At 37.5% G+C, this 19,476-nt stretch overlaps 1 protein-coding gene across 3 annotated transcripts in view; it reads left to right on the forward strand.

The window, feature by feature from the left end:
* The first annotated feature begins 9,816 nt into the window (after positions 1-9,816).
* Positions 9,817-19,476, forward strand: part of RXFP1 (relaxin family peptide receptor 1) — a 49,144-nt gene continuing 39,484 nt past the window's right edge. For 2 of the 3 annotated variants that reach the window (XM_036853286.1, XM_036853287.1), the window contains exons 1-2: positions 9,817-9,874; positions 13,714-13,819. In XM_036853286.1, coding sequence (XP_036709181.1) covers positions 9,832-9,874; positions 13,714-13,819 — 149 coding nt within the window. In that variant the 5' untranslated portion in view covers positions 9,817-9,831. Of the gene's footprint in view, positions 9,875-13,632; positions 13,820-19,476 lie in introns of all 3 variants that reach the window. The other variant, XM_036853285.1, reaches the window with a different exon arrangement.

A 19,476-nucleotide genomic window follows, 5' to 3' on the forward strand; every position in this document is an offset into this window, starting at 1 on the left:
ACCCCACTACTGAGCATATACCCTGAGAAAACCACAATTCAAAAAGAGTCATGTCCACAATGTTCACTGCAGCTCTATTTACAATAGCCAGGACATGGAAGCAACCTAAGTGTGCATTGATGAATGGATAAAGAAGATGTGGCACATCTATACAATGGAATATTACTCAGCCTTAAAAAGAAATGAAATTGAGTTATTTGTAGTGAGGTGGGTGGACCTAGAGTCTGTCATACAGAGTGAAGTAAGTCAGAAAGAGAAAAACAAATACCGTATGCTAACACATATATATGGAATCAAAAAAAAAAAAAAAAAGGTTCTGAAGAACCTAGGGGCAGGACAGGAATAAAGACGCAGACGTAGAGAATGGACTTGAGGACACGGGGAGGGGGAAGGGTAAACTGGGACGAAGTGAGAGAGTGGCATGGACATATATACACTACCAAATGTAAAATAGATAGCTAGTGGGAAGCAGCCGCATAGTACAGGGAGATCAGCTCGGTGCTTTGTGACCACCTAGAGGGGTGGGATAGGGAGGGTGGGAGGGAGACGCAAGAGGGAGGAGATATGGTGATATATGTATATGTATTTAAAAAATAAAATACCATTAAATTCTCAAACGCTATGAAATGTATTGATTACATCCAAACTTTTATTTAAAAGGAGCTCTTTGAGTTTCCAGATTAGAATTTGCCAGCACTGCCTGTGTATTATGAACAAATGGCTGTGCCATAAAGGGCTCCCCATCACGGCCATGCTGGCCCATCCTCATCCCAGGTGGAGGCAGGCTGAATCACTCCGCCTCGAAGACCCAGGTTCAGACGCTCTCCTTGGCAGCCTCTGAGCATCACCCTGCTCTGCACTGTAACAGCCTTGTCCACAGGAAAAGGATGAAGGCATTGGTCCCGCTGTTTCCATATTTGTATTCCTTTGATCCACAGGGAAAACGGGAGCTTCCTCTAATACACTTCGGGTGATGCAGTAGGTTAGCGTCTGCTAAAAATGCATGTCCACCCAGAACCTCAGATTGTGACCTTATGTGGAAATAGGGTCTTTGCAACTATAATGAAGGTGAGGAGTTTCTGGTTTCCCCCTGGTTCAGCCCAGGCAGACCTTTCCCCTCTCCCTTTCTGGTCCAAGTCTCTTGTCTGGTCTGGGAACAGCAAAGCCCAGCTCTTCTTTATTTGTTTTTCCACATCTATTGTCAGTGCTCAAACCCGGGCCTTTGACAATCAAATACTAAGAATTTGATTCTTTTGTTATCTGCAGACATCTGTGTCATCCCTTTTCCAAGGCAATGAAAGTGGAAAATTCTAGCCTCTTGCTATCGGAAAAGGGCAGGGTGCAAGGAATTCAAGGGAAAGGAAACTTTATTAATAACCCCGATTATTTGCCTGTCACTAATCTATGAGAATTAGACAAACAGTATTTATTTATGGGTATGATGGTGATGATACGTACTTTTTAATAGGATTATAAGAATGTTTGAAGTGTATTCAAAGATCCTTTTAATTTTTAACTGGGCCTGCTTTTAAAATTCTGGAACGCTAAATATCCCTTCATTTCCTTTCACACAGCTGTCAGGATTACGGCAATGCCAGGCAATTTGATGTAGAACTTCCCTGTTCTCATCTTAGAATATTCCATTAAAGTTGGTAGTTTGTCTTTTTTAAGGTTAAAAAGACAGGAGGAAAAGTGACACAAGTCATAAATATGTGTATTGATACACAACTATGCATTGTACGTTCAAAAATGACTGGTTTTCTATTTATTATTCTCAAAATAGAGTTGGAAAAATGCATGTAGCTGAACCCTTGGCTTTTCTATAAATACAAACCTCGTTTTAACATCGAATATGTTTATCTATGTTTATCCAACAATGCTTCAGTGATGTTTGAGTTAGCTCCACAAAGACTTTCAGCTCAGAACGCTTCCTATGAGATAGGACACAAAAGGCAGTTTCTGTAGCGGCTTCAATTTCCTTTAAAAAATCCCCAGGATAATGTCACAGCCTTACTTTCTTCAGAGTTGCCTCTAAAGGTACTCAGAAATCGAGTCACAGATGTGAAAACAAACTTATGGTTACCAAGTGGGAAAGGCAGGGAGGGATAAATTGGGAGATTGGGATTGACATATACACACTACTATATATAAAATAGATAATCAACAAGGACCTACTGTATAGCACAGGGAACTCTACTCAATACTCTGTAATGACCTATATGGGAAAAGAATCTAAAAAAGAGTGGATACATGTATATGTATAACTGATTCACTTTGCTGCACAGCAGAAACTAACACAACATTGTAAATCAACTATCATCCAATAAAAATTAATTTAAAAAATAAAATAAAAAATAAAACTACCCAGAAAGAGGCATATGTATTCCGTCAGCAAACAGCTATTGTCATTCAAATTCAAGGAGATCTCACACTACTGGCTTGATGAATTGGTCTGTCTGACCAGGCGACACCTCAAGGTCTATTTTAATGGCCCAGGGCACCTCTACTCTGGGGATCATTAATTTCTGAGGAAAAGATGCTCCACTGTGTCCCAAGAATGGGTGCTGAGAATTGAGGAAATATCTGAGAATCAGGGATGCTCTGCTTGGCATAAATCCACACTTTATAAATTAACCACATTGTAGCCAATAGGATTTATGCCTTCAGTTTCATGAACGTGTAGAGCATTTAACACACAGCATCATGGCACCCTTCTTTGTCCTGGCTTCCTCTCTGATAGAGACATGAGTCCCTCGACTTTGAATGCTCAAAATCCAAACATGAAAGGAACCCAGGAATGGCCCCTGCAAACCTACAGGACTGTTTGGGAGCCGTGCTCTGGCACAGCCGGCTGGTGAGAGGTGCAGAGTCCTGAGCTCCACCGCCAGAAACATTGATCTAGTAGGTAGGAATGGGGCCCAGAAATCTGCATTTTAACACAGTGGGTGAGTAGCACACCTGTTAAAGTTTTGAAATGATCCACTTCCCAATGCAGACAATTTTATTACCAAATTCAGAACCCCTTGAAAGTGATTAATTAGAGTGATTAATTCAAACGTTAGCAGGCATCAGGTCAGCTGGAGGGCTTGTTAAACTGAAGAATGCTGGACCCCATCTACAGCGTTTCTAATTGAAAGCCCCCTGGAGTGGAGCCCAAGAATTTGCTTTTCTGTGAAGTTCCCAAGTGATGCTCATGCTACTTGCCCCGGATCTGCACTTTGAAAACCACTCATCTAGACTTTTTTTTTTAACTTTTTATCTTATATTGGAGTATAGCCAATTAACAATGCTGTGATAGTTTCACAACAAAGCGACTCAGCCATACATATACATGTATCCATTCTCCCCCAAACTGCCCTCCCATCCAGGCTGCCGCATTACGTTGAGTAGAGTTCCCTGTGCTGTACAGTAGGTCCTTGCTTGTTGTCCATTTTAAATATAGTAGTGTATACATGTCAATCCCAGACTCCCTCCCCTCCACCCGTCCCCCCTGGTACCCGTAAGTTCGTTCTCTAAGTCTGTGAGTCTTCTCACTTCTGCAAATGCAGAAGCAAACAGTTCCCAACATGTATTAAAAGATGGCATATAAAAGGGTTCAACAAAATTAAAGCTATTTCTTTGAGGCTGATTTCTCCTTTCATCATACTAGCCTGCATTATTAATTCCAAGTTGGGATACAGGATTCAGCATTTCCCAAGCATATTTAACCACAGAACTCTCTTCTCAAGAAGAATCCTGGGAAGCAATTTGAGGAAAGCCTAATATAGCACCGTCACAACTATGCAGTGCCTGCAAGAAACTTGGACCTTTCCCATTCCCATCCAGACCTCAACCCTTGACACGTCACACACCCACCCCCGGCGCCAATGCCAGGGAATGTGAGAGCATGGAGGAGAGAGATGCATTCTCCAGAATTCAGATTGGTGTGTCTAACCCACTTTTCCATAAAACTAAATTATGACTAATAGTAGGTGCAAATGAAATAATGATTTACTATTTTATATACTTTAGGAGAGCTAGTAAAAGTCATGTTTTAACTATATTAAAAGTACCTTAGAAGTCACTGAGGCAATAAAATACATAAGTTAAGAAGATTAATTCCTATCATACTCTCATAAGGAGATAAAATACATATATAAATAGGCACAGTATGAAGCAGATTATAATAAGTGTAACAAGATATATGAGCAAAGTGCCCTTAAATTACGGACCACTTGCATTCATCTTGTTAACAGTCAGCAACTTTAGTAAGCAAAAGAAATCTGATCCTTCTGATTGACAGGATTTTTCTTTTGCTAAATCTAGCCATCCTCCACTGCAACACGAGAAGGGCTCTAGTCGGAGAAAATCCCGTAATGCAGTTCTTCCAAAACTTGTTGTAAGATTCCCCCAGGGCATTGATGGAATATATAGACCCCCAGGCCCCATACTGACCAAATAAATCAGAGTCTCCAGTAGAGGAGCCTGGAGATCTGTGTTTTTTTTAAGTGCCCCAGTTCCCAAATTTTATTATAACATCAGGGAGGCTGGGTTTTCTCTGAAGTGTCTTTGAGGACAGAGACCCATTCATTCATTCATTCACTGATTTAGCACATACTTGTTCAGGCAGTATGCAAGACCAGATTTTTCTTGGTCTACGTCATTCATTCTTATTCAGAGCATCATTACATGTTTTTAGTTTTAAAAAAACCTATTTTTAGTAAATATATATACTTAATGCTGTTCATACAGCACTACCAACACATACTAGAAAACATATCCCCTAACACAATATCCTCTTGTACTGTGCTCTCTACTCTGTGATACCTCAAGAAAAATCAGAGAGTCAAATTTCAGTGGGATCATAAGTAAAGTATGAAAACCATTCTGCTCACTGCCCCATACAGCCTTAAAATATGAAGGATATGGGATTTAAAATATAGAAACACATATTCCAAAAGCTGTTTTCTTTAAAATGCTAACTTTCCAACTTTGCAATTTTGGCTACATCTTCTATGTTCTGTGTTCCTGCTTTCTGGTGAGAGGAAGTAGTGGGTGGGAAGAAGAAAATGCTTTGGGAATGCAGGAAAGAAGGTAAATACTAATTGCAAAGAAGCTTGTTTGTTTGAAGATACTGCTATTTAAAAAGAGATCTCCCCGCAAAATATATGCTCTCACTTGGAGAAATATACGCCGTCTTGTCCTGTTTCCTTCTGCATTCTCAAATTCCCCATCACCTCTCTTTCTCTTTTCCCTCTCTTTTCAACTCTGTGTGTGTGTGTGTGTGTGTGTGTGTGTGTGTGTTGAGGTACAATGAGGCAGAAAAGGAGAGAAAAGAATAAGATTAAGAAAGAGACAGAGAAGAGAAGTAGCATAAATAACTACATCACTTGGATTTGTTGGACTTAAATGTTGCAACTACACCATGTATGGTGAACCCCTTTAGAACAGATGTTAAGCACTGCACCACCTATTAATGGTAAGAATGCAGCAAATTGCAACAGTTCACTTGAAAAGCTCAGTTAAATATAGGGCCTGCTGAAGAACAAGAGAGAAGGAAAAGCAACGTCTTCTGGCGGTCACCCAACCACTCTGTCTCATGAATGTCACAGCAGCTGTGAGATGCCACCCGCGGATACAGGCCCAGCCCTGCGACGCAGCCCCCTCACCTGAGTCCCATCGCTGTATTCTGAGGTCCAGGAGGATGCGTCAGGTCACGAATGTGAGCATGGGCGCCATCTGCCCCGCCCCCAACCAGGCCCTGGCAGCCTGCGGGGTTGTGTCCTTCAGACCTTTCCACCCTCGCTCTGTAGATACACAAAAACTCTCCTGTAAAAATAATCAGCGCCTCAACCTACACAGAGCCAAAAGACTTCTCTTACCACGTGTTTCATCTGTAACGTTTATAAATGTATAAAAATTCATAACATTAGTATGAAAATTAATTTATTTTTAAATTTTTTTTACAAATGATTCACAATACTTCCGTTGATCCATGGAAAATAATAATTATGAGCTTAAATTCCAGTTAATAACTACTTCTGGTTGTTAAATAATTTTTTGTATAATTCACACAATGCTGATGTAAGAGCCTCAAGAATGGAAATGAAACAGGCAATAGAACAATAAATAGGAAACAGATAGTAACAGCTAAATATTTAAAGACAATGTCGTATAAAAGTTGGAATTTCTATAAGAGGAATACAAACTGATTCAATCATCTTTGGACCTAGAAAAGAAAACATTAAAATAATTGTATTATTTTAATTCTTTGGTTATTTTTAATAATTCTGTTTCTTAGTCAAATCACTAAAGGTTCTCAGAATCAGTCTTTCCATCTGTAAGTAGAGTTCACAATAATGACGAAATAGAGTTACTAGGAGAGTTGACAAGTTATTTTCGTCAAGTAAAGTAACTAGCAGGCCTCCAACAAAAAAGTAACCTGGTCAGACAGGGGAAGGGACCCATTTATGCTGGGCACGGAGGCTCAGTGGGATGAAGATTTAGGGTTTGCAAATTCAACTGAACACATTCAAAAGTCCCATTACAATTCACAGGGTCCCTCTCTTTCCAAATCAGTGTCCTAATGTGCACTTAAAAGACAGGACAAAATGTGAATTCAGTTTATGTTGTAACCTTAGCAACCCATTGGATCAGATTCTGAGTCCTGAGGTCCCAAGAGATAAAAGATTATCTTAGGGCACTCATGGCCGCTCCCTGGTTCTCTGAATTTTCTTGAGCTGATGACATCATACCCTGAGCTTGTCATTTTCTTTCCTTAATGTTTCCAGGGCCATCTCCATAGTCATCTCATTCCACAGTCCTTGACATTTCCCATTTTCATTCTGATGAGTTACCATAGCATCCACTTTGCCAGAGTCTATCCTTCGAAGAGGCTCATAATCACAGGAAGTGATCATTTAAACAACTTTTTTTGGTTGCTGTGTGCCATAAACTATGAAAGTACCATTTTGTAATGGTGACAGGACTACCGTTATCTTCAAAACCATCCAGGTCAGATAACCAGCCCAACGTTACTATCCTTGAGATTCTGTTATCTGCAATTCCTTCTGGAAGAAGGAAAGAGAAACCACTCTAGATTTTTTTTTTTTTTTGCTTTTGCTTAAGAAAAAAGAGATTTCATACAAAGAAGAATGTGTTTATAGAATCATTATAAAGACAATAGAAGCAAGAGTCAGGGGTGGGGAAAACACCACCACAGTTGCAAGCATCTGCCCCATTACTAAGGCTCATCAGCTCCACACCCAGGAAGCTGGAACCTGAGACTGGCCACAGTAGCTGCCCCACCTCCGCTAAGTACCCACAAGACTGGTGTCTACAAACTTCCAGTCTCGCAGGAGTGAGTCCCTTTGGTAGAAGCTTTTCTATAACAAGAACCTGAGCTGCTTGGGGTCTGGACAACACAGATCTAAGTTACCGGCTTCTGAAGAACAAGGAAGCATTCTAAACCGAAGATAGAATGGAGAGGGAGCAAATATGCACTAAATCCCCACAGTCGCAACAAGCTACCACCTCTATTTGCCTGAACAAGCCCATTCTTTCAAATGTCCTTCCCTTCCTCCTCTTACTCTGCCTAAGGTGCCACCTTTTTTACAATGTCAAGGGTCAGGGAGGCACCTTGACCTGGTTCCTGGGTGTTCAGAAGCTGAGATTTGCTGTTTCTGGGGTGCTTCTCTTGTCCGCGCAGTTACTGGCACTCAGCTGGAGTCTCAGGCTGACATCTGCAGTTGGTAAACTTGAGGTCCATCAGTCATCTCTGAGGTATCATAATGATATCAGTGAGACATCATAATAATATTGAGATATAATAATCTTTGAGATATCATTATACTACTTTGCTACTGGTGTTTATTTTGAAATCTTCTGTAATAAAGAAGTTTTAAAACTAATAAGTAATACTAAAGGATGGAAACTGCTATAAATACAATGTTTAAATAGTCTATCTTCTTTCCAATTTATTTTTAGTGGGACTTTAATAGGAAGTATACTCTTACAAGCATACATAGCACTTATGTTAGAATACCTTTCCTTCCCCAAATGTAATCTTCATGGAAGAGTTAATGAGCCATGAAAAAATAAGAAAATAACATGGAGATGGAGGAAAATTGTACAAATCATATTTAATCAGATATGAGCATATTCCAAAAAACTTAACTTTTCTGTTTTGAGCAGTTTGATAGATTGTAGGGACCATTCACCAATCCAGAGAATTTAGGAGGAATAGCAAGTTTACATGGAGACAGATAACGTGTTCCATTTGGAGAATGTTGTGTTTGAGGTACCTGTAGTGAACTGATCCCATGTTACACAAGATAAAGTGCAAGTTGGAAAAATAACTTGGAAATCCTCTGATAAGAGTTAAAACCATGGATATGGTTAAGTCAATTTCACCAAATCCACACAACTAAACAAAATTGTACGATCTAGACTCAATCTCAGGTTTGAATTTTACATACATGGCAGAAATAACTTATAAAATAGATGCCAGATTTAATAGTAACTTAAAAAATAGGATAAACTTTTATCATTTCTATCACCTGTTTATATGTTTATGCATCCTTGAAGAGTCCCAACAGCATCCTGAAAAAATATTAAAACCTCTGGAAAGGATCCCATTCAAATGCACCGCAACCTGCAGTGGGATGAAGGCTGGTACCATCTGCAGATGACGCAGAGAAGCTGGTCCTGCATCTCCATTCACGTCCATTCTACCTCCTGACTGGCCTCATGTCTCGTTCAAAAATAACTGCAAGGTCATGAGGAATCTTGTGAAGAAAAAAAAATTTTCCCCCCAAATGAAGACTTTTACTATTTTTTGTTTCATTTTACTTAAAAAATGATAAGAGTCTAATATCAAAATCAGCAAATATAGAAGAGAAAATATGTAAGCACTCAAAGGATAATCACTCAACACGATCCATGATACCACAGTGCGTTAAAAAAAAAAAAAAAAAGAATGAGATTGTGCTGGTCATGTTATTTTTTTCTTTTTCTATTTAACAATCATGGCCAGCCATCTCCCATGTTAATACATCCATCTCCAACATCAGTTTACAGGATTGAAGAAGATTGAGGGGTTTATAATAAAGATGGTAAGAACAGGGTGCTGTGTTTCAGTACACCTAAAGTACTGTTTGTTACTGCTATATTTAAAATAGAAAACCAACAAGGACCAACTGTAGAGCACGGGGTACTCTGCTCAATACTCTGTAATAACCAAAATTACTAAATTTCAAATTAGAATTTGAAAAAGAATAGATATATGGATACGTATAACTGAATCACTTTGCTGTACACCTGAAATTAACACAACATTGTTAACCAACTAAACTCCAATATAAAATAAAAAATTTTTTTTTAAAAGTTCTGTTTGTTGAAGTGTGGTTCAAACAAACACTACGTGCTGAAGAATCACCTCTAGTGCCTGGTAAAAATGGAGATTACAGGACCCATCTCAGGCCTATGAAATCAAGATCTCTAGGTGAAGGACCCAGAAATTCTCATTTCTGACAAGCTCCCAGATGACATTTCTCTGTTTGTCAATCACTCATTATTTTTGTAATTAATTTTTATCAGAATATAGTTGATTTACAATGCTGTGTTAGTTTCTGCTGTACAGCAAAGGGAATCAGTTATACATATACCTGTATCCACTTTTTTTTAGATTCTATTCTCATATAGGTCATTAAATTATTTTAAAGAGAGGACCTGTTTTCCCCAACACAACAGAATATTTCTGTTCTTGAACTTTTCGGCTCTGTGATCTTTATTTTAGGTGACAACAATGGATGGTCTACGCAACTTGACAAATATTTTGCCAATTACTACAAAATGACTTCCTGGTATCCCTTTGTGACAGAAACATCTGAATGTTGTAAGTAATCAGAGGGACTGACGGTCCTTGTCTATAGGTTCATAGTAAGACGCCATGTTCTTAAAAGTTGGATCCAACATTTTAAAAAATTTATAGTTTTCTATTTGCAAAATTATAATGTTCTAGTAGACACGCAGCCTTAATTTGAGGATTTTATTTTAAAATCACTCAAGGATCATAAGTGCAACAGTAATAAATCATGCCAGGTATTGTGAACAAAATTAATGTCAGTCCATCAGGGTTGCTATTTTTCATGCCCCCTTTTCACAATCACTATAAACTCTGATATAAAAGCAACTCTGATATAAAGGCAACTGAAAATAGAAGAGCAGAGAAGCTGTTTGGATTTTAACGTTTGTAAGTGAGAAAGCTTCTGGAGTCTAAGCCATACCTTACAGCTACCAAAAAAGTCTTATTAATTATAATCGGCTACTTTTAGCCACATACTGAAAACTTACAAAAACCCTGGAAAGGGGCTGTAAGAAGGTACAACATTGAGGATAAACTATAATTTTTAAGATCAGGAAGATCTATATACATAACTCCTTTTAAATAAACGTTGTCTATTCTAATAAATTATTCAAATGTAAGTGTGTGTCTTAAAGTTGTAATTTTAATCCTAGCTTTTCAAAACCTTGGTTAAAAAGCAGGGGTTGGGGAAAAGGGCACTTCACTGTATTTTTCCCTTTATGTTCTACCACAAATTGTAAAGTACAGCTTTTTAAATTTTTTTAAATATTTTTTTGTCTTCATTACTCAAAAGAGACTAAAAAAAACTGCTAACAATCCCCACTTTAAGGGGGTATACATCCCTCCTGTAAGTCTCACAGGTCACTCAGCAATCTATCTCAACCTCATGTTGTCTTCTTGTCAAATATGGAGATCAGATTGCTTGATCATTAAAGAGCTAAAAGCTTTTGGGAAAGGAAAAAGTTAACAGGTATAATTTAACTACTAATACAAGGCAAAAAGCTAATGGATTAAGCCATATGATCTCAAAATGTAGTTTTTATTTTCTTGTTTTTTTTTTTAAAGGTATTTTCTTGTTTTATTGTACCTCCTTTTCTTTTCATTTCTTAAATTTTAATTTAATTTTTTTATATTTCACATTATTCCCAAAAGGATGTTAGGCAATTTACAATAAAAATATGGCTACGAACAGACTTAACCCATTAACATGACCTAAGAGGCAAAAATTCCATGGTAAGTGGGAAAAGGAATGGAGAAGAAAAATTAGATAAGGAAATCCTCACTAAGAAAAGTTACTGCCTAGTTCTTAATTCTGTAGTCATCAGGTCAAAGAGGGAAAATAATGGGCTACATAACTTTTTCGTAGTCTGGTCTGTAAAGCAAAAACAAACAAAGGGAGAAAACAGATCAAGTTAGCAAGAGAAATAAATTTTTGCCCAATGATGAACTCTGGGAGAAATGTGTCCTAAGTATACTTACATAAGAGGAATGCAGCTACACACACAAAAAAAATGTTTCAAAAAATACAAAGGCGATGTTTTATCAATTCTTAGTAATGAACAAATATATAATTTTTAATTAGAGTTTTCAAGAAAGATGGGGGGGTGGTAATTAATAATTCAATGTCTTTTTTCAAGCTTAAAAGCAGTGTAAAAATGAAATGGGAAGTGTAACGTAAAATTAAGGGGTGAAACTTAAATTAAGGTTCCTATTGTACTGCTTTATTATATTTTTGTACTGCTGTTTTTAAATCAGATTATAATAAGGATTTATTGGAAATTTAACTGGAAATGGCTTATAATACTTTTTGGCTGGATGAAAGAATGTGAGGAATTCGCATTTACAAAGTCACCTCTCAAGAACAATATCATGGAAAACATATCCATCATTAACCAATATATTAATAAAGTTTAAGTTCCAAGGATTTGGAAAGTATGGAGATTTGGAAAGAATTGTTTACTCAGCCATAATTTCACCACTCAGAAGCTACCAGCATTAACTTACTGGTGCATTACTCATCTTTTTTTATTTTAACATAGTTGAAATTTTCTATGCAATCCATTTTTAATCATATTTTCAGGTAGCATTTTAGCATAAACAGGTATCCATATTATAAACTTTTCAAAATACTCTATAAGTGACAACTTGTTTCATCCTTTCCTGGTTGGATATTTAGGTGTCACTTTTTCATTTTTCCCTATCACAGGTAACCCTGTAATCAGCATATATGGATTATCTGAATCCAGTCTGCATAATAGAAAAGACACACTGGATTAATGCCAACTTCACCACCCTCCATTTTTACCTTTCATACTGTCCCTCTCGGGACCTTCGTGTTCCATCCTAACCCTCCGCATCCCTTCCCCACAACATTCACATTAGCAGAGGATAGAGAGAGAGAATCCGTTTTCAGAGCTCCATCGCCAGAATGGTCACGTACAACCATAAACCTGTTTTAAAGTTCTTGGCACAGACTCTGTTTACAAAACACACAAAACCTAAATTACGATCGTGAGCTCTCAGGATCCTGTAAGGAGTCTGCAGAGTTATTTGGGAGGAGAGGGAAAACACCTGTGGCCTCATATCTGAGCAAAGAGACACCTGACTATTTCCAAGGCTGGAGCCCACCGGGTGCATCACTGTCATCCCCCAGCTTTGCCTCAGGGTGTCTTCTTTGCCGTCACAATGATTTTCTACTCTTCAGAAGCTTTACTGTAAAGGTTATAGACTAAAAGTCTGCAAACAGACAGTTCTCACAAGAAGTTTTGTTTGTCCTATGATGATTTAACATGTTTTAAGTTAGGCATTATTATTTTTAAGTAGGTAATTATATAGTAGGAAACATTGTCTTTCTGGCTTCTTTGAGGAAGTCGGTTGACTTGGCCACAGATGTTCCTGTTGTAATACAGGACAACAGTTAGGAGAAGCTGCCCCACTGGGACTCCTGGATGCAGTCTCTACCTGCTTTGCCTGCCCCTGTAGATATTCAAGGCTGTAACCTCTGCTCTAAGTGCAGAGTTTCAAAGTAAACGTAGAAAAGAACACACCTCATTGCTCTCAGGAATCGTCCACTCCCCATCAAGTCAGCAGTCAGATGATGTCTATTACTCTGAATAATAATCCCATTTCGTTGCTTAGCTATATGAACACACCACTGCAAGTCTCTAACAGACTTTAGAAATATCAGGTCACATCTTTAAGACTACCGCTATAGCCCCGCAAGGTAATCAAAGGCGTACATTCCATTTCCTCTCTCTTTCCAACTCTCATCAGTGAGAACAGAATGGCTATGCATAAGAAATATTCACTTCCTCAAGTGAAGCTGTAGGCATCCTTACATCCCTACCTAAGCCAAAAGAAGTCTTTTGAAGAACACCTGAATTAAAAAAAAAAAATCTACCAGCACTATAGTTCAGAGTTGAGTTCTCTTTCTTGCTAGTTAAAAAGGGCTTTGTCTTCCATTAAAACTATTAATACTTTATTCTTAAACAGCAGCTTTAATATGGACATTAATGCCAATCACACCCTGTCCTGTCACCCTGGGACGTAGCTACTCTCCAAGGATAAGAAAGAGCGTATGACTTCATTCATTTTGCAACAAATGGAGAGGGGCAGGCTGCTATTTTTTTTTTTTTTAATGCATGGGCTGGTAAATGTATATGTTTCCTTATCTTCAAGTTCTAGCATCATTTTAATGTTAAAAGCAAAACTTTGGAACCTTAATTTAAAGCTTTGCACAAATTGCTTATGTAAGACATGACACATTTTTGTATATGATTTACTTATAGCTTTTTGTTTCTTTCTTTTCATTACCCTACTGTTCCTGGTCCCTCATCATCCCCATTCCTTACTGCTTCCTCCTTATTCAGTGGTCGGTTCTGTGCCCATGCAATGTCTTTGCCGAGGTTTAGAGCTTGATTGTGATGAGACCAATTTACGAGCTGTTCCATCAGTTTCTTCAAATGTGACTTTAATGTAAGTAGAAAAGAACGGCTTCATCCTGACAGCCAGAATAGCCCCTATAAAATTGTATCATAATTCAGGTGTAATTGTCATTATTGATAATGCATTGTCACTTAAGATGATATCATTGTCCCTTGGTCAATTATAATGATTGCTGATATTTATTTGCATTTATTACATGATAGATCTGATTCTAAATTATTCTATATGTTCACTTATTTAGCCCCTCATAACAATCTTATGAAGTGTTTAGTATCGCCACATTTTATCTAAACAAAAGATGCAATCAAGTGTATGTGCTACTAAAGAAAAAAGGCTACCAAATAAACTATCATAAAGAGCTTTCTTATTACAAGAATTGAAGTTTATTGAATGAGTCAATTTTTGACTTTATTGGAAATAAATTCTAATATGCTTATGTATAAATAAAAATATAAAACAAGTAAAATAAATTGGATAAAATATTCCAGAACTTCACATTTAAAATCTAACTCTTCTGAATCACATTTGACTGGGAGATTTGATGCTGGGTTTTTCCTTAAATAACTCAAATTTACATATGTAAAAGAAAATTACCCTCATAATAAGCAGTTTACTGACCCAGTACTAATTTAAATTCAACAATTTCAGCAACACAAACACACACATTTGGCTGAAACTTTAAAAAGAACTTAGTGGAGGACAGACATTATAATCCAATATTTTTGCTGAGTTTTTTGTTTTCATCCAGTTGTTTTAGTGCCTTATGGCTCTGACTTTTGTATATATGAGGACAAGACAGGAGTAATTCTTAAGGTTACAAATGTTGGCAAGTCTTGCCTTTTTCAACCCAAACCACATAACACTGCAGCTCATATGCTTGACATATTCAAGGAATAAGGAAAAGCTCCAGCTCAGAGCTCCCGTACACAGTGGTATCATCAAATTAACAGAATCTGGGGAGCTTACCCAATTGGATAATGAGCTGAGAACACCAGGCAGGTTAAACCACAAAGACTTGTTTTTCCAAAGGAGGTGACATTCCCACCTGTACTAAGGACAGCATTCTATCCTACCCTAGACTCACCATAGCTCTTTTTCATAGTAATTAGTCCTACTAGAAAAAAATAATAACCCCCCCCCCAAAAAAATCTGAGGTCCTGTGGAGAGTTTCCAAGATTTAAATTCTGACTGGAATGGCTGGGTATAAAAATTTATGATGATTTCACTCTATTTTCAAAGAAAAAAAATGATCACCCATACTGCTTATATCAAATTACTAGAAAATCCAAATCAATGAATACCCTAAGGCAGGCAACCTCATTTCTTGTTTTCCCATAAGTTGGATTTGAATACATTCTTCAACAATTTAACTAATCTTTGTAAAAGAAAGGGAGAGAGGGAAAGGGCTGGAGGAATGGTAGTGGATACGGCAGTGACTAGGGAGAGAGTGTAAGCCCCACCTAAAGGCATTCGGATTCAACTTAAAAAAGACTGTCCTGGTTGAACGTACACACACACATACATACAGACATTCATAGAGAGATGTGTACAGGCCTGTGGGCCGCCAATTTGCAACCCTTGGTATAAAGAAAAAACTGGAATCAGATCCTCATGAACGATTGGGTACAGAAGGCAAGAGAGAAGGAGGGGTCCAGGATGATGCAAGGTTTCCATCCTGAGTAACAGGGGAAGACTTGGTGTCAGTTAGTGAGGAAGATTAGAACTCCAATTTAGATGTTTTTTCAATTGGAGATTAAAGGTCACCCCATGGAAATTTCCAACAGGCATTTGGAAATGTAGGAATCAAGCTCAGGAGTTTATGTGTATAACACTTTATTAATATTAAACTTTGAAATACAAGAACCTGTTATATTAAAAAGTATTTTGGTTCATCCTGTAAAGTGAGAGTAATAATAACACCTACCTCTTTCTGTCTCAATAGGGTATTATGAAAATGTAGAGAATGCTACTTATGAAAATATTCGGCATCATTTAGAAAGAGGCAGCCTGTAAATTCTAGGCACTATTAATAAAAACTCAACTTCCTAAGAAACACTATTTAGGGGTCCCAAAAGGAGCCTCCCTTCCCTCCAAAATGACCCTCCCACTCAGGGGCAATTAAGCTCTCCTCTTGGGTTCTCTCATAGAACCTCATTGGTGTCTCCTTTAAGTATATCAAACATTCTTCCGCGTGCTGTAGGGTTGGGGTCCTAGTCTTCTCCACCAGAGAAAGGGAAATGCCATAAGATCCGTGGTTATGGCATTTCATTTCCCTTTCATTTCCCTTTCCCTTTCATGGCTCCGTGGTGGTCTACAACATGGTTTTTCTATATAACCTCCAAAGTTCCTAACAGAGTATAATAAGCTCTAAACAGTGTTTTTGAGTTGAATTTACAAGTAAATTGTTACAATAAAAAATAGTCCTGGGCTATAAGACTGAAGTTATTTTGCAAAGAAAAATCTTTATTTGTAGATAAAATGTGTTACTTGTCATCCAAATAGAGTATAAGCTTCTTAAGGGCAGGGATATTATCCTTTTTTTCCCAAAGTGCAAATGGAAGGCATTCAACCCATGTTTGTTGAGAAAATGAGTGAATGAACGCATTTTTGAGAGCACACTAAACTTTCATCAATGTCCTTAAACAAACTCAAATATTTGGCAGTTTATCTTTACATGACACAAATATTTAAACAGGATATAAAGCAGAACTGAAGATCCAAGCCAAGTGAGAACCATTAGTAGAAAAGGGATTTTCAATTAGCTAATATAAGGAATGAAAGAACATCTGGTGATAGCCCAGCAGCTAAGAGTGATTTCAAGAGAAGATTACTAGTTAATCAACCTTGGATATTTATTCTTTAAAAAAATCACTAAGTGACAGGTATGTACAGTCTAGAACAGTGTTTCTCAACCCTTTTTCTTTTCATTGTCACCTCCCCTTCCTGAGGCTTTTTAGACATTTTTTGTCCCCTCCTGGGATGTTTTAATACTTCAGATATACTATGTGTATGTTTACATATACTAGTTCTTTTTTTATTTGCATATACATCCATTTGATTTGTTATGTAGACAATAAATACCATTAAATGTCAAAGACGGAGCATTCAGGGAATTATCCTAAATATACTAGTTCTTTATCCATTAAAAAAGTAAGATTTTCTGCTGTATAACAAAGTGAATCAGCTATATGTATACATACATCCCCATATCCCCTCCCTCTTGCGTCTCCCTCCCACCCTCCCTATCCCACCCCTCTAGGTGGTCACAAAGCACCGAACTGATCTCCCTGTGCTATGCGGCTGCTTCCCACTAGCTATCTATTTTACATTTGGTAGTGTAACACAACATTGTAAAACAATTATACTCCAATAAAGATAGTTTTAAAAACCACCATGCAAAGATAACCGATAAAAACAAAATAAAATAAAATGATCTAGTTTTCTAAAAAAAAAAAAAAAAAAAAAAAGTAATATTTTTTCCACTCCCTAAGAACCTATTTTCACCCCAAACAATAACAGCAATAACACCGTGTTGAGAATACACGGTTTTCTAGACTCTGGAACAGTTTGTTTCTCAAAATATCAATAGTTTCCAAAAATGTGCTCTAGGGAGTCTGAGAAACTATTTTTCTTTAAGAAGGATTCATTACCAAGTTCAAGCAACACTGGTCCAAACCAACACAGCGACTAACACTGTTCGTGTCTTTTGTATGAACCTGTCTCCACTGAGTCCTTTATGTTAACCAAGTGTTTCCAAGTGTTTATTCCACAGTAGGTCAAACTCCTGACAATGACATCCATTGTTCATTTCTCAATGAGCATCTGCTCCATCGTAATAGACAAGGATAGCAATAATAATGGCATCATATTATTAGAGGTCACCTACTCCAAATCCATTCTTTTACTGTTAAAGAAACTGATATGGAAAGATTCTGCATGGTTCATGCAAGGGCATCCCAGCTTCAATGGTTTGCATTTTTTGCTTGTTTTATTTTGTTCCTACCATATTACATTGCTTTTCTTTTAAAAAGTAAAGGTTAGGTCTTTTCCAATACAACCTCAAAATTATGTGAACCTGGCTTGTGTCAAGCTGCTTATCAAATTATGATACAAGGGGAAATCTTTCTATACAATTTATTAGAAATTGCATTGGGATCACTTATTGAATAGAGATGGTTCAATAGAGATGGACCAATTGACAGTTTCCTTTCCAACTAATTTTTAAAGGAAGCAAAGGTAGTGGAATGTGAGAACTAAATATTGAAGAATATAAAATTATTTAAGGTCTTGAATGTGTTTTAAACAAGAAAACACTATTCTTGTCACTCAAAAACTGAGATGCTTTTCATTTGCTAAATGAAAAAAGAAAAGGAGAATATAACTGAAGATTATTTTCCCAGTTTTATTATTTCAAGTCTTTTTTGTCAGAACTACAATGTTGTAACTTAAATTTAAGAAAAGATGACTATCTCTAATAATTCAAAATCAAAAGTTAAACCTAGTTCAAATGGTGCCATGAAGAGAGGGAGTTCCCAAGATGGTGAAGTAGAAAGACCCTGAGCTCACCTCTTCTCATGGGCACACCAAAACCACCACTATCTGCAGAAGAACCATCCAAGAAAAAGACCGGGACCTACCAGAAAAGATCTCCTATAACTAAAGACAGAAAAAGTAACCACAGCAAGATGGGTAGGAGAGGCAGAGTCTCAGTATAATTGAGACCCATAACCCCAGGTGGGTGACCCACAAATGGGAGAATAATTACAATTGCAGAGGTTCTCCCCAAGGGGTGAGAGGTCTGAGCCACACATTGGGCCCTCCAGCCCAGGGGTCCTCCACCAGGAAGCCCCCAGAACATTTGTCTTTTTCCAAAGAAAACATACAGATGGTCAACAAACACATGAAAAGATGCTCGACTTCACTGATCATCAGAGAAATGCAAATCAAAACCATAGTGAGATATCACCTCACACCTGTCAGAATGGCTGTCATCAAAAAGACAACAAATACAAATGCTGGAGAGGGTGTGGAGAAAAGGGAACCCTCCTCCACTGTTGGTGGGAATGTAAATTGATACAGCCACTGTGAAAAACAGTACGGAGGTTTCTCAAAAAGCTAAAAGTAGAGCTACATGTGATCCAACAATTCCACTCCTGGGTATATTCCAAAGGAAATGGAAATACTAATTCGAAAAGATACGTGCACCCCAATGTTCATTGCAGCATTACTTACAATTGCCAAGATATGGAAGCAACCTAAGTGTCCATCCACAGATGAATGGATAAAGAAGATGTGGTGTGTGTATACACAATGGAATATTACTCAGCCATAAAGAGAATGAAATTTTGCCATTTGCAACAACATGGAGGGACTTGGAGGGCATTATGCTGAGTGAAATAAGTCAGAGAAAGACAGTTACTGTATGATATCACTTATATGTGGAATCTAAAAAAATTTTTTTAAACTAGTGAATATAACAAAAAAGAAACAGGCTCACAGATATAGAGACCAAACTAGGGGTTACCAGTGGGGAGAGGGAAGGGGGAGAGGCAAGGTGGGGGTAGGGGATTAAGAGGTACAAACCATTGTGAGCTACATCACAGTATTTTATAATAACTATAAATGCGGTATGGTCTGTAATTATGTTGTATACCTGAAACTAATATAATATTGTAAATCAGTTATAC

Source organism: Balaenoptera musculus, chromosome 5 (assembly GCF_009873245.2).
Source record: "Balaenoptera musculus isolate JJ_BM4_2016_0621 chromosome 5, mBalMus1.pri.v3, whole genome shotgun sequence".
NCBI classification, from domain to species: Eukaryota; Metazoa; Chordata; class Mammalia; order Artiodactyla; family Balaenopteridae; genus Balaenoptera; species Balaenoptera musculus.